The 12312-nt window shown below is 35.5% G+C and overlaps 1 protein-coding gene across 4 annotated transcripts in view; it reads right to left on the bottom strand.

Moving 5' to 3' along the window:
* Nucleotides 1–12312, bottom strand: part of RAP1A (RAP1A, member of RAS oncogene family) — a 96524-nt gene that overhangs the window by 15525 nt on the left and 68687 nt on the right. For all 4 annotated transcript variants that reach the window (XM_023734928.1, XM_023734930.1, XM_023734927.1 and 1 more), the window contains 4 exons: nt 10034–10117; nt 4359–4427; nt 1321–1377; nt 154–294 (listed from right to left, as the gene is read on the bottom strand). In XM_023734928.1, the coding sequence (XP_023590696.1) occupies nt 154–294; nt 1321–1377; nt 4359–4427; nt 10034–10090 (324 nt within the window). In that variant the 5' untranslated portion in view covers nt 10091–10117. The remainder of the gene's footprint in view (nt 1–153; nt 295–1320; nt 1378–4358; nt 4428–10033; nt 10118–12312) is intronic.

Consider the following 12312-nt stretch of genomic DNA (forward strand, 5'->3'; position numbering starts at 1 on the left):
TTTGAAGGCTCTCGTCCCCCACCCCGCTGCCTTCACAGAGGCTCTTTTGTACCCTCCAAATCCTCAACTGACTGACAGAGAAAAACAGGCATTTTTTTATTTGGCCATGGAGAGATTGTGGTATGTTTTATTATAGATGGAAAAAATACTTACATCTTCTGTGTCCTTAACCCGTAAAATCTGTTCCCTCAGGTCTTGTAAGTCATTAAATGTAGACTGAGCTGTAATAGAATATACTAGTGCAAACCCTTGGCCATTCTTCATATACAAATCCCTCATTGCTGTAAATTGCTCCTAGATAAAAAGTATGCAATTATACATATGATTTCTTGAAGGTATACTAGAAATACTGAAATCAGAATAATCATGAGTGAGCTACTAAAATTTTTATTATATGCTATTATGACCAAAAACATAAGACATGATACATGTTCTTCCCATTCCCTAATTATGAGACTAGAAACAATGACCATGAATTGTAGAATTAGACGGGAACCCTTGACCATCTTTAGTTGGCTTTTAAGTGATTTTGAAGAACAGACTATAATTATTTTTAAGTGAACTAAAATTAATTTTATTTGAGAAATTTATTGCATAACCCATACTCATTTAGAGATGATCTGAGGTATCATAAACTCAGGACTTGAAATCACCAGTAATTAATAACAAAATTTTAAAGGTGATGGTATCAATGAAGGCAGTAAGAATAAAAGCAAATACACAAAGTCCACACTTTATAACAGGCACTGTACCAAGTGGTTTATAATTATTATCTCATTTAATTATAATAAGCATCCTATGATCTGAGTCCCAGTGTTATTATATTCATTTTAAGATGAGAAAAATAAAGCTTAAAAGAATCCTAAAGATTTTTGCCTCCAACAGAAAACAAGTAGCTGCCACTAGTTCCTTCAGATATTAAAATGCTAATAAAAAGCAAAAATAATTTTTATAAAAGTGATTGACTGCGGTGTTGAGACAGTCTTATTTACATTCACAGAAATATCTATCATTAAAATTCTGGGTTTTTTTTTTTTTTTTTATAGCACTGACAGCATAATCCTTACCTCATTACACTAAAACCAACACAGATTCTACAGGTGAACTCAACATACAATCTAATTTTGATGTGTAAGCATTAAGTACATCACAGATGATTTCACAGATATTAGAAAATTTAAGAAGTCCTCCATTTAGAGAACTTGTTCTTAATCAGAATGGTTATTTTAACTGAGAAGAATTATTCAGATGATAAAATCTGTTCTGCAAATTAAAATCTACCAAAAAAAGAAAAAAGAGAGAAAGAGAAAACATCCTTACTGTTCCTGCTGTATCCAGGATTTCGAGCATACACTGTTGGCAATCTACCTCAACTTGCTGTGGGGAAAAAGGGTAAAAATGGAAAGGTAAAGTCAAAATGTCATTCTGTTATCCTTCCGCCTCTTCGCTCAAAGTATCTAATAACAACTACAAAGACTTTCTCCAGCACGTAGGCTGCACTAACTGAGACTGACCTTGGTACCACGATAAGGAATCGGAGATCTCAAGCACATTCTATTAAAATCATTGAAGCCAGGATGGTTAATGTAGAATGTAGATATTTTCTGACGATTGTAAGCTCTGAGATAATGAGTCTTATTTGTTATTATTAGAGGGTAAACGGTCAACCAGAAGAACCACATGGTGCCCAGCTGCCACTACTGACCATTCTGATCAGGGCCACATTAGAGGGACCCTTACAGAATGGGAGAAAAATACAGAACAGAACTCAAATGCTTAAAAAGTCTGGATTTACTGGACTGGCTGAAACTGCAGAACTCCTTGAGACTACTGCCCTGAGAAACACTTCAAACCTTAAACTGAAATTATCCCTTAAGGTCACCTGTTAGCTAAATAACAGCTTGGGTAATAAAATAAAAAATCCACCCTGTGAGTAATGAGCTTCTTTTTTTAAAAAAAAATCAACTATAGGAGACCAAATGGTCAAAAATTACTCTAAAGCAAAGATGAGAAGGTAAGGGGGCAGGAAAACTAGGGTACTGGAAATGATATAACCAGAACAGAACGAATAAGAACAGTGACACACTGTGAAAAATATAACCAGTATCACCAAATAATTTGTGCAGAAATTGTTAAATGGGAACCGAATTTGCTGTGTAAATGCTCACCTTAAACACAATTTTATATATATGTGTGTATGTATGTGTGTGTGTGTGTATATACATATATATATGGTCAATGTCACATTTTTGAATTTAAGAAAAACTGCAAACGGACAGTTCTAACAGAAAAAAATGTGTATAAATGTATATACTTATCTTCAGAGAAAACAAAGCACAAATGTATTAAATAGTTCAAAATGCAGAAAAGAAGACTTTGTGGAGTAGAGACAATTGTGTCAACTTACCATGCCCACAATGTTCATATGTGACTAAAATATGCCCAAAATTTAACACATAGAATTTAAATTTAAGAAATAAAGTACAATAAAGTACACAGAAGTGCTAAAATAACAGCATTTACTGAGTTTCTGTTATGGCATAATGGGACTTTCAGAGATAGATAGTGATGACGGCAGCACGACATGGTGAGTATAATTAAGGTCACTGAATTATACACTTAAAAGTGGCTAAACTGGCAAATTTTTGATTATACACATTTTACCACAATAAAATAAATAGTGCTGAGGTCATATAGTCCTCAATTTAAGAAACAAGCACTTCTACACAACAGAGAGTCCCCGACGGAGCGGGAGAAAAGTTGGGTACAGAACTCACATAAAAAGACCAGACTTAATGGTCTCAGACCAGAGGAACCCCAGAATACATGGCCCCCAGACTCTCTGTTAACTCAGAACTAAAACCATTCCTGAAGCCAACTCTTCAAAGATTAGACTGGACTATAAAATGTAAACTAATACTCGTGAAGAGTGTGCTTCTTATTTCAGGTAGATACACGAGACTAAATGGGCAGCTCCTGTCCAGAGGCGAGATGAGAAGGCAGAAAGGGATAGGAGAGCTGGTTGAACGGACACGGGAAATCCAGGGTAGAAAAGGGGAACGTGCTGTCACATTACAGGCATAGCAACTAGGGTCACATAACAATATATGTATAAAGTTTTATATGAGAAACTAACTTGTTCTGCAAACTTTCACCTAAAGCACAATAAAAAGTAAAAATAAAAAAAAGAAAGAAAAAGGCACTTCTTTGGAAAAGCACTGTGCAAAACAAAGGTTGAAATTTTATACACTGAACTTCATTTTTCCAGTATCTTTATAAAAGAAGAAAAGGTTGGCCTAAAGGAAGTATCAGCTATCGACTGTGTGGAAAATTTTTAATAAAGCAGGGATTAAGGAAAGTGTTAGCCCTTTAGCAATCTAGGCACAGATCTCTGTAGTTACAGCTTTAACTAACAATTTATTCTGGGAAATTTCAGTAAAGCAATAGTGTCTTTTAAAAAGAAGTCTCTTAACCTTAGGACTATTTTAAACTCTGCTTCTGTGTCAGATCAGGGATTGATGAAGGTACCATTGGTGGTACCACAAACTCATTGCCCCATCACATAATTATGGTACAGGTGTGGTAACCTGCAAAATCTGTAACTGGATATATTCAATGGTTAATGAGTTAGGTCTATATTGTTCAATGAATCCAGAGCACTATTTTCTAACCAATTTGCAGATGGTGACACTGCTCTGCCAATACTCCTTGATGGACTTAATTCAACAAAAGTTGTAGCACTCTTAAAGGTAAATCCTAAACACATCTAAAAAAGCAATTCTTCCCTATTTGTTGAAAGGTAGATTTAATCACAAAAAAAATTTTTTCTCTTGGTATATCCTCGGCTTCTAGTCTTTCTTATAACATTGTCTTCTTTGTCTTAATATATTTGGGAAATAAAATCATGAAAATTTCCCACAATTCTAGCTAGTCTCAAAATTAAATAGAATATTATTTTTTGGTCAAGATCAACTAATTTTTTGTAGTTTAAAAATGAAATATCTTTAAAGTTATTACATAACTGAACAAAAAAATTGCAGCATAAAAGTAATCTTAATTCACAAAAAGAACAGTAAAAAACACACTTACTATTTATTTGCAACTTTTTCTATGTTAAAAAAATTCCCACCAGAAAAATGTATAAAGAACAGATTACTCATCAGGAATAGAACACGGAGCCCTGTATACCTAAGTAGTATTCTATAGAAACAATCTGTCTTGGTGAAACTTTTTAAAATAGATACTGAACATTTGCACGTTTCTCAAAATTATTAAAAAAAAAAAAAAATTCCACGAATCAAGTTTTAAAGTCATAAAGAACCACTTGTAAATATGTGTATACAGGTTCCACACCTTACCTTTCTGTAGGAATCTTCTATCGTTGGGTCATATTTTTCGACAAAAATTCCCTGAACAAACTGAACTGTCTGGGGAAAAAAAGCAGAGAAAAGTTAACGACTACAAGAAAAATAAAAAACTCTTCAATTTTACTTAACCTCACAAAATTATAAAGATTAAACAAAATTATGTAACAACTCTGGGTAAAATATATAGTTATTACTTTTCAATATAAGGGTAGATCCATAATGAAGAGCATAGCTTATTACAAAAGGAAGTGGTCATGTTAAAAACCGTCAGTCATATTGCTGCTGACATGACACTGTTGAATAATTACCATATTGTTTTAAAAACAATGAAGAAGCAGGTAAGAAAACAGGTTCTAATTTATCAGTAGTTAAATAAACTCCTTCTATTACCCCTTTATATGCCTATAGTAACTTTTATCCAATGCCTTCAAAGCTGACATAAAAAAAGGTTCCCCCTGGGGAAAAAAAAAAAGTCTTAAAACAATCTTTCTAATTATGGGAGGAAAGGGAAAAGAGAGTTAAAATTTATTGAATGTCTACTATGTTCCAAGCACTGAGCTAGTCACTTTATAATCACATTCAAATTTCATATTCACGCCAGAAGTGTTACTTTCCCCATTTGCCAGCTTCCCAATTTCTAAGCCTTACACTTTCCACTGGAAAACACTACCTACCCATCTTTTTCAGATGTTATCTACTTTTATCGCTGAGATTTCTGTAAGGAGAGAGTAATAACTAGACGTTCTATCATTTAGTGAATGCAAATAAATACAGAAGATGATTGTGATCTTTCCTAGACAGCTTTAAAACAGTGTCAGGTACACTGCTGTCTAAAAGCAAGGGCAAGAATGTGGACTGAGGTCATCTACACTTAAATTATCAGAGGAGTATTTTATACACTATTTTAGCCTGAGCTCAACAGATTAATGCAAATACAGGTAGCCACTGACTGACGACGTATTTGAGTTACGACAAACTATACTTATGACTGTCTGTTTGTTTTTTGTAACGTGTAATTTGCCAGTGTTATCATTCTCAGATGTAATGTTTCCAACCCCCAAAGACAAATATAGATTGGACTTATAAAGACACTGATAATAAAAGGCAATAACAATGAAAAGAAGAAAAAAAAAGGTACGTGACCTACATCAGAACAGATTTATGATGAAGTCATTGCAACGAAACTCCATCATAAATCTGGGACTACCTGTATAGTAAACCTCAGACTTTTTTATCTGACAAAGCTCCTGTTCTTCAAAGGAGACTCATGAGATAACCAAACCAAAAACCTGAATCATTATTTTTATCAAGGATTTAATCACCTCATCTCCTTAGTACTACACATAATTTAAATATGAAAAACAGTCTACTATGGCTTCCTAATATGCTTTGGTCTAGGGCAGAGGGCCCCTGATGTCAGAATTATTTTCCTAATAATAAAAAGACATACTCTCCTTCTCTCATAAGTTTATAGAGGAGTTTCCCGAAGGGTATATAACGTGATATAACAACAGATTGGATGAAGAAGCAAGTATAAGAATCCAACTGCTTTCTATAAGCCTAATGTTAAAGAGACTTGCAAAACTGAAAATCAATCCCATACTCCTCACTTCTTTCTTACTAAAAGCAATCCCTTCACTACTCCTCTGAATCCCATTCTCTCTCAATTCTCAGGGACATCCCACTCATTCATATGGACTTTCATTCCTTTGGTTTTCCAACTGGATCCCCTCCTTCCTTATTTATCTACTGATGGTCTTTTGTACAAAAATTATTCCCTTCCTTTCCTACATCATTATTTACCTCTCCACTGGACTGCCTCCAGCTTATTAACATGCTCTACTATCTTCATTCTAAAACAAAAACCTCCTTTAACCCCATGATTCTCTGCTCCCTCTCATAATCAACCTTCTTCAACTGTCTACAATGGTAGTTCCATTTCCTCACCTCTCATTTACTCTCTTCAACCTACCTCAGTATGGTTATAGCACCATCACCCTACTGAAGCTGCTTTTATCAAGGCCAACTACCTCTATGTTCCGAGATCATCTTTTTCCTCTTCCTTCTTGACCTCTGAATAGTCAAGTAAACATACATTCACCTATGCTGGTTCCTCCTACCCTACCCACTCGCTAAAGGTTGAGAGGGCCTCAAAGCTCGGTCCTGGGTTCTTCTCTTCTCTCTCTAGTCTCTCCCTGTACAGCCTCATTCATTCCTGTAGGTTTTTAAGTTCTTTATTTTTGAAAAGGTAATTTATGGGCACGGGACCAAATTCAAAAGGCACACAAGGGTATGCAGTGGTAACTAAACCTACCTACCACCCTTGTTGCCAGCTACCCAATTCCACTCCCAAGGAAGTACTCAATGTTATAAATATCTTATTTAACCTTGCAGAGAGATTCTATGCATTTTATAGGTAACTCCCCTGCCTCTTCTTTTTTAATAAAACACAAATGGTAGTATATACTGTTTGGTAGCTTTTTCTCCTTAAGTAATATGTCTTGGATATCATTATATATCCGTATATGCAGAGCTGCCGCATTCTTTTTAATTCTGTATAGTAGTCTATCCTAAGTATGTATTAAAATGTACTAAACTAGCCACTACAGGTAGGCATTTAGGTTGTTTACAAACTTTTGCCACTGTAAAGAATGCTGCAATGAATATCCTTGATCATGTCATTTTGCATATGTGATCTTATGTATGCGATAAATTTCTAGAAAGGGAGTTGATGAACTGTAAGTACATGCATTTAAAATAACGGCTAACAAATTTAAAAAAAAAAAAAAAAATTCCGAAAAATAACAAATGTTGGTGAGGGCGTAAAGAAATTGGAGCCCTTATCCATTGCTGGTGGGAATGCAAAATGGTACAGTCGTACAGCCGCTATGGAAAACAGTGTGGCAGTTCCTCAAAAAACTAAAAATAGAGCTACCATATGACCCAGCCATTCCACTCCTAGGTATATATATACCAAAGAGACCTGAAAGCAGCAACACAAACAGACACATGTACACCAATGGTCACTGGAGCACTGTTCACAATAGCCAAAAGGTGGAAACAACCTAAGTATCCATCAATGGATGAATGGATTAAAAAAATGTGGTACATACATACAATGGAATACTACTCAGCCATAGAGATATGAAGTCCTGATCCATGCTACGACATAGATGAACTTTGAAAACTTTATACTCAGTGAATTAAGTCAACCACAAAAGGACAGATATTGTATGATCTCACTTACATGAAATAACAAGAATAGGCAAATGTATAGTAACCAAAGTTCATCAGTAGTTACCAGAGGGAGGAGGGTGATGGGAAGGGGAAGCCATTGTTTAGGAAGCAGTGTTTGTTTATGGTGTTGAGAAAAATGGCAACAATTATGGGTGGTGGTTGCACAACATGATTAATGAAAGTGATTATCACTAAATTGTATACCTGAAAAATGCTAAATAGACAAATGTTGTGTTATATATTTTTTTACAATAAAAAAAATAAATGACAGATATTGCCAAATGTTCTCCACCAAAAAAAATCCATTGCCGTCATGGTACTAATTTACAATCTCAGCAGTAATATAATTCTCATAAAATTAAACACCACTGATAAATTGATGGCACCTCTCTTCTAAGCATTCATCTTGAAGATCCAATTGTTTATTTGACATATCTACTTGAACAGCTCACAAAAAAATAAAATTCAATGACTCCTGATTTTCACTCTCAAATCAGTTCATTATTCACCAGTGTTTCCCCTCCCTTTAAATGGCCCATCATAAAATTAGTATCTCAAACTAGAAACTTGGGGAGTCAAATCCTTGACAGCTACTTTCTCTCTTTGTCCTCACATCAATCCAGCACTAAGTTATATCAGTTCTACCTCCTATTTAACTCAACCTATCTACTTCTCTCTTCTTCACTCCCATGGCCCTAACCCAAGCTTCTACAACTAATGATCTGGTGTGCTGCATTAACTTCCACTGGTCTCCCACATCCACTCCACCCCTCTTCTAAAGTACTCTACGCAGAGCAGCCAAGGCGGTCTCTTTAAAATGTGTATCTGATTCTGTCACCTGCACCCCCTACCAAAAAAAACAAAAACAAAAACACTCGCCTTCAATGGCTTTTCATTGGTATTAGGAATAAGTTGCAAGTTTCTATATGGTCTTCAAGGCATGATCTGGCCTCTGCCTACCTCTCATATCATTTCTCTTTACTCTCCTCCCTGTTCCCTCCTGCTCCAGCTATACTGACTGTTAGGGATTGAATTGTATCTCCCAAAAATATGTGTTGTAAATCTTAATCCCTATACTTGTAGATGTAATCCCATTTAGGAATAGGGGTTTCTCTACGTTAATGAGGCCATATCAGTGTAGGGTGTGTCTTAAATCAATCACTTTTGATACATAAAAGGAGCGGATTAGGCACAGGAACAAGCAAGCACAAATGCAGGAAAGATTGATGCCACATGGAGATCACCAAGAAACCAAGGAAGAGAAGCTAAAAGAGGCAAGAATTTTCTAACAGAGTGGACACAGAGAGCCTTTCTCTAGAGCCAGTGCCTTGAATTCAGACTTCTAGCCTCCAAACCTGTGAGAAAATACATTTCTGTTCATTAAAGCTACCCACTTGTGGTATTTCTGTTATAGCAGCACTAAGAAACTAAGACACTGACCTTCTCTCAGTCATTCAAATGCTAATTTAGGTCCACCTGTCATAGGCTTTCTCTTAACAATTTATACTTTTCTTTCAGAGTATCTCTCTCACAATTAAGATTAAGTAGATTTTTGTTTATATGTTTATTACATATCTCCGACTATAATGTAAGCTCCATGAAGGACTGTGACTGTTTTAATCCTAGTGCCTGACAGTTTAGATGCTCAACAAATACTTACTGAATGAATATAGCCTGTATACAACAAATAATCTTCATTCCACTTAAGTCTAGGGTGGAGGCAAGGCAGGATTTATTTTACTGGTATCTATAATAGTGGTCTCCCCTGAGTAGAACTGCCCCATAGGGTTTCCAAGGCTGTAAATCTTTAGGGAAGCAGACTGCCACATCTTTCTCCTGTGGAGTGGCTGGTGGATCGAACTGCCGACCTTTGGTTAGCAGCCGAGCACTTTATCTGTGCCAGCAGGGCTTCTTACTGAAATATAAATTCCTTTAAAATCAAAACAATCTTTCTCCTCTTTGAATCATGAACACTAGAGCTTGACACATAGTAGTCAATAAACATTTAGCAAATGAAAGAATGAACGACCATCATTATAATATTACATATCTGTGGTTCTTGAATGATTCCCTGCCCCTACAGGACAGATACTAAGAGTCAAAATAATATGGCCAGCTTTTGTGTTTAGGACTGGTTGTTGTTGTGTGCTACTGAGTCAATGCCAACTTGTAATGACCCTGTATGACAGATTAGAACTGCTCCATAGGGTTTCCTCCATAGGCTATAACCTTTACGGGAGCAAATCTTCAGGTCTTTTGTCCCACAGTGCCGCTGGGTGGGTTCAAACTGCCGACCTTTCAGTTAGCAGCCAAGCACTTAACCACTGTGCCATCAGGACTTCTTCTATTTAGGACTAAAAGTTTGAAAGTAAGGAAATATCAAAGTTCTAGTACTGTGCTAATTGGTTATAGTTAGATGACTAACTTACCAGAGCAGACTTCCCCACGCCTCCTGAACCAAGGACCACTAGCTTGTACTCACGCATGATGTGGTCTCTTTAAATACTGACAATCTGAAAAACAAAAAAATAAAAAGCAAAGATTAAAAAATACACTAATAGTCTAAGAATGCACAACACTTACATGAAATAATATGGGGTTTTGTTCTATTATTACTTGTTTTTTTTCCTTAAGACTAATAAGGGAAAGAAAGGCTACATGGCAAAACCATGCAGATTTTAACGTAAGTTACAGGAATACTGTCAAGTATTTTAATTCATTGAAGATCATCTCTGACTAGGCATTAATAATTAGCCCGTTCACTTTACTTTTAAGACTGTTTGATCAGAAAACAAGATGATTAAAATCAATAGTTGCCTCATAACTATAACTATGAACTCAATTTTTTATGAAGCTACCATTTAAACAACTTCTTTACTTTTTAAAAAATGTTTACTTATATGAGCTTCAATACAATGTACATATTTTATTTGCTTAAAATATCATATATTAATACTATACTATTTTGTTCACTACTGTATTACAGCTGAACCATGCAAAATGTCACCTCAAAAATTACTAGGATGTGTTCAAAGAACATTATCAAGAAAGTGAAAAGACAACCTACAGAATGGGAGAAAATATTTGGAAACCATGTCTGATAAGGGTTTAATATCCATAATACATAAAGATTTCCTACAATTCAACAAGATAAACAACTCAATAAAAAAAATGAGCAAAGCACTTGAATAGACAATTCTCCGAAGAAGATATACGCCATTGTTGATGGGAATGTAAAACGGTGCAGCCTCTGTGGGAAATAGTTCGGCAGTTCCTCAAAAAGTTAAACATAGAATTTTCATATGACCTAGCAGTTCCACTCCTGGGCATACACCCAAAAGAAGTGAAAGCAAAGATTCAAAGAGATACGTGTACACCCATGTTTATTGCAGCACTATTCATAGTAGCCAAAAGGTAGAAAGAATCCAAAGATCCATCAACAGATGAATGGATAAACACAATGTGGTATGTATGTACAACGGATTATTCTGCCATCAAAAGGAATAAATTTCTAATATACACTACAATATGGATAAATCCTGAAAACATTATGCTAAGTGAAAAAGCCAGACACAAAAGGACAAATATTATATGGACTTATTTATAAGAAATACTTAGACAAATGCATAGAGACACAAAGTAGATTAGTTGTTACCACTGTCTGGGGGCAGGGGTGAATTAGGAGTTATTACTTAATGAGTACAGAGTTTCTGTTTGAGGTGGTGAAAAAGTTTTAGAAATGAATAGTGGTATAATATAATATTCTGAGTGTGTGCTTAATGCCACCAGACTGTACACTTGAAAATGGTTAAAACAGCAAGATTTAGGTTGTGTGTGTTTTACCACAATTAAAAAAAAAAAAAAACTAGGTTGCAAATGGGAAATTATGGATGAAACTGTTAAGCTCTATAGGCAGGCCTATAAGGCTCAAATTGCTGGAGGAAAAAAATGAAATATAAACTTTATTTTGTATCTCCACGGTTAACTTAATAGGTAAAAAGATAGGAAAGAATCTGCCATTTTGCTCATGATGGAGTAACTGGGAATGGACGTATGATCCACAGTAAACAACTAGAAAATCTGACAAAACATATGAAATCAACTGTTTTCAAACACTGGACAATAAGAAGTGTGGGACTGTGATATCTGAGAGATGCGAAAGAAATGAAGTGAGACCTACAACTGCCTGGCTTTCTACATGGTGGCACTTTTCAGACTGTGGTTCAAAGAGGAAGAACTTAAGCAGATCACAGAAGTATACTAGAGAAGAAGGAGTTATGCACAGAAAATTCCAGAAATCTGCAAAGGGGTCTACTCTAGTTTGTGGTCAAGCCCTAAGCCAGGCATGCAGAGTGAAACGCTATGAGGTAAAGCAAAGAATAAATTAATTCCCAGAGTTCACATGGTGCTAGGGAATGTTAGAGTTTTAACTAGAAAAGTTGTCCTTGTTGAAAAACCAGAAATTCACTAGAAATCTCAAAAGAATTATACCTTAGTAGCAGAGCTAATAAGACCTGGAGCAAAGGATACTCTAGTTGCTTCCTAACAAAGCTAAAGAAAAAGCCTCAAAAGGACAGAACTGATCTACAAGTAATTCAACTGCCTGTCAGAACAAAGCCCTTAATTCCTCAAAAGAAGCAAAACCAACCAACCAACCAACCAACCAACCAAACAAACAAACAAACAAAAAAAAAAACAACCCACCACT

This window comes from Trichechus manatus, unplaced genomic scaffold (assembly GCF_000243295.1).
Source record: "Trichechus manatus latirostris isolate Lorelei unplaced genomic scaffold, TriManLat1.0 scaffold00073, whole genome shotgun sequence".
NCBI classification, from domain to species: domain Eukaryota; kingdom Metazoa; phylum Chordata; class Mammalia; order Sirenia; family Trichechidae; genus Trichechus; species Trichechus manatus.